Raw genomic sequence first — 2,719 nt, forward strand, 5'->3', positions numbered from 1 at the left:
AAAAGATAAATCCCAGCCAGAACCATCAAACTGAACTTTTCAGCGATGCTTCAACAGAGTCCCAGTGACCTCTTACAGCTGCTGCGGCTGCTGCTCTCCTCTGGTTCAGCTAAACTAGCCACAGTGGCAGCAAAGAACCAAGGAGAAGCCCAGGGGCTGAGAGGAAGAGGCAGCATTCTGTCTCAGCGCTCTAGAGGATTCTGGCACACGACAGGAAAAATGTTTGCCAAAAGTACCAGGAAATATCAGCTATCAGGGAAAGTGATGTTTCTCACAGGTCCTGCACCAGGTCCACTTTTCAAGTTAAAACCTCATTCTTAGTAAGAAATGTCACATAGATAGTTTTCTTCTATTTTATTTTCAGAAGATGTATTTGATTCAGGAAAATGTTTTTCATGATTAACAATAAACATTTGCATTTTGTTTTAATTAATATTTCACTCTGTAAAATGCTGCCAGGATTTTAGTGCTTGAAATCATAGTCCAAAATAGTTTATAAAAAAGATTTTACTCTAGCCATCAAAAGTATCAAATTCTCCACATGCAGCTTATTAACATACATTGTTACTTGTTCTTTGGAGAACAAAATTTCAGTATCAACTGCTAGTCGATAACATTACAATTTCACTTTAAACAATCTAAACTGCTCATCAGTTGTCCCAACTCCAAATCTGTTTTGATTAATTTTATTGCCACTAGATGTCCCCATTCCCCACCCAATTACAACAGGAAAATTTATTTAGAAACAGTTAAAATAAAACACGTCTGAATATAAGCTACGTAAAATCTAAATCAATGGTTAAAAATCTCACTGAATTCACATTTGGCAGCAGTTTTTGTGGTATAGATTACTGGATTCAGTATAGTTTGAATGGACTCCAGGACAGACACAACAGCTACCTACGACTTGAACATCTAGGACCACTGACAGAAGTTCATCAGGATCTTCTTTTTCAAAATTTCAGCGCAGGTTTAAAACCCTGATCTGTGTGCAACCTGTTATGCAGTAACATTAATTCTATTATTTGAGCATGTAAAAAATCTGTAGGATAACATCTTTGAATGCTTAGACTCCTTTAAAATCTAGGATGTCTTTATGTGTAACCTAATTAATTGGCTTATCTATTAAACATTAATGTGAGATAGGCAAACACATATTGTTCAATTGTCAAGTTGCCTCTCCTCTTCTTTTAAGGACTTTGGGTTTCATAATAAAACAGTTATAAGGATTCTCATTGCCAGGAGCGAGATTGACTTGATGAGCATACGACAGCGATACAAAGAGAGATACGGGAAATCACTCTTTCACGACATTAAAGTAAGTTCTCACACACTTTCACATATATTCAGCACCGGCAGCAAGCCCTGCCACACAATGACGAGAGGGTCAGCGGATCTTTCCAGTGCCTCAGGCTGACCGCAGTGAGGGAGCAGTGAATTCTCAACTCCCTCTCACTCTCTGTGGTTTTGTCCCCCTCACAATAGCCAGAGCAGGATATAAACGGGGCAGGACAGTGTATGCTGAGGATTAGTTAATATGAATATTTTCTACACTAATTGGTGCCACATTCTTTCACACCGCCAAGCAAGGTTAGACTGATACCACTTCTATGCAAAACTGAGATAGAAATATGGGTTTAGCCTTACACTCAGGTAATAATCAAACTCTTGCTTTGTGTCTTAAAAAAACCCTCCGACACTGATTAATTGTAGAAAAATTGCTCTTGCTAAGACAATTTACCTTTTTGATGTTGCTATAATCCAGCTGTTAGATGTGCAGTAACTGTATGAAATTGCTCATGACTTCTTTTTGTATTGAACTTGAGAAGTATTAAACAGGTTTGACCCAACCTTTCAAAGGCAGATTGTTTCTGGGTTCCCAAGCAACCAAAGCCCTAACTATATCAAACTAAAAAAACTTTGGCCTTATGAAAACATTGTAATGTTTTACAAATCTTTACATCACTCTAGTCTTTTGTTACATACCAAGAGAAGAAAAATTAAGAAATGTACAATCACAGAAATGATGATTTTTTTCTCTTGCAGCATTTTGCTTCAGGGCATTATGAGAGTGCTTTACTTGCTATCTGTGCTGGTGATGTTGAAGATTATTAAGGAAGAAGATGAACTTTGAAGGCTGTATAAACCTATTTTAAATAGAAACTGAAGCTATACACAATATGCTTACTGTTAAGAAACTCCTAGTCTACATAAAAGAACAGAAAAATCAGTGCCATACATCTGCTAATATTATATCTTTCTTGAGACAGCAAAAAATGTTGCCAGGAACGTCATTTTAACTCTAGCTCTAATTAATTTTTCTGTTTCCATGATTAATACAAATGAATGAAGCAAGTAGTAATGTAACTCCATGTAAGGGTACGCTTTTCATTTAGTCTCTCCACATCCCAAACGTTAGACAATAGGCTCTGGAATAACCTACTCACTTCCATACGGGAATGAAGAAACATTTTGCTTTTTGTACTTTTAGCAACATGATTTCTTTCTACAAGTAATTGCTTTTCTTTTCTTTCCCACTTCTTTTACCTCATATTTTATGCTCTTGAGCATTTTTTAGTTACTATCAGACTAAGCACCTGCCCCAGTCAATTATCAGCCACTCCCCAAAGAGTGCTTCTGTATTCTCTTTCATTTAGCCCACATACTTAATGAGGGCTTATTTTTTCCATTTGAAACTAAAGTATCAAGTATCTCAAAC

General features: G+C 36.7%; 1 protein-coding gene across 1 annotated transcript in view; it reads left to right on the plus strand.

Moving 5' to 3' along the window:
- The window catches only part of ANXA10 (annexin A10), a gene marked incomplete at its 5' end in the record, with an annotated part of 16,100 nt that extends 13,985 nt beyond the window's left edge, over nucleotides 1-2,115 (plus strand). The window contains 2 exons of the mRNA XM_009875143.1: nucleotides 1,196-1,318; nucleotides 2,047-2,115. Coding sequence (XP_009873445.1) covers nucleotides 1,196-1,318; nucleotides 2,047-2,115 — 192 coding nt within the window. The remainder of the gene's footprint in view (nucleotides 1-1,195; nucleotides 1,319-2,046) is intronic.
- Between the last annotated feature and the right edge of the window lie 604 nt (nucleotides 2,116-2,719).

The sequence above is a fragment of the Apaloderma vittatum genome, unplaced genomic scaffold, assembly GCF_000703405.1.
Source record: "Apaloderma vittatum isolate BGI_N311 unplaced genomic scaffold, ASM70340v1 scaffold14728, whole genome shotgun sequence".
Classification (NCBI taxonomy): domain Eukaryota; kingdom Metazoa; phylum Chordata; class Aves; order Trogoniformes; family Trogonidae; genus Apaloderma; species Apaloderma vittatum.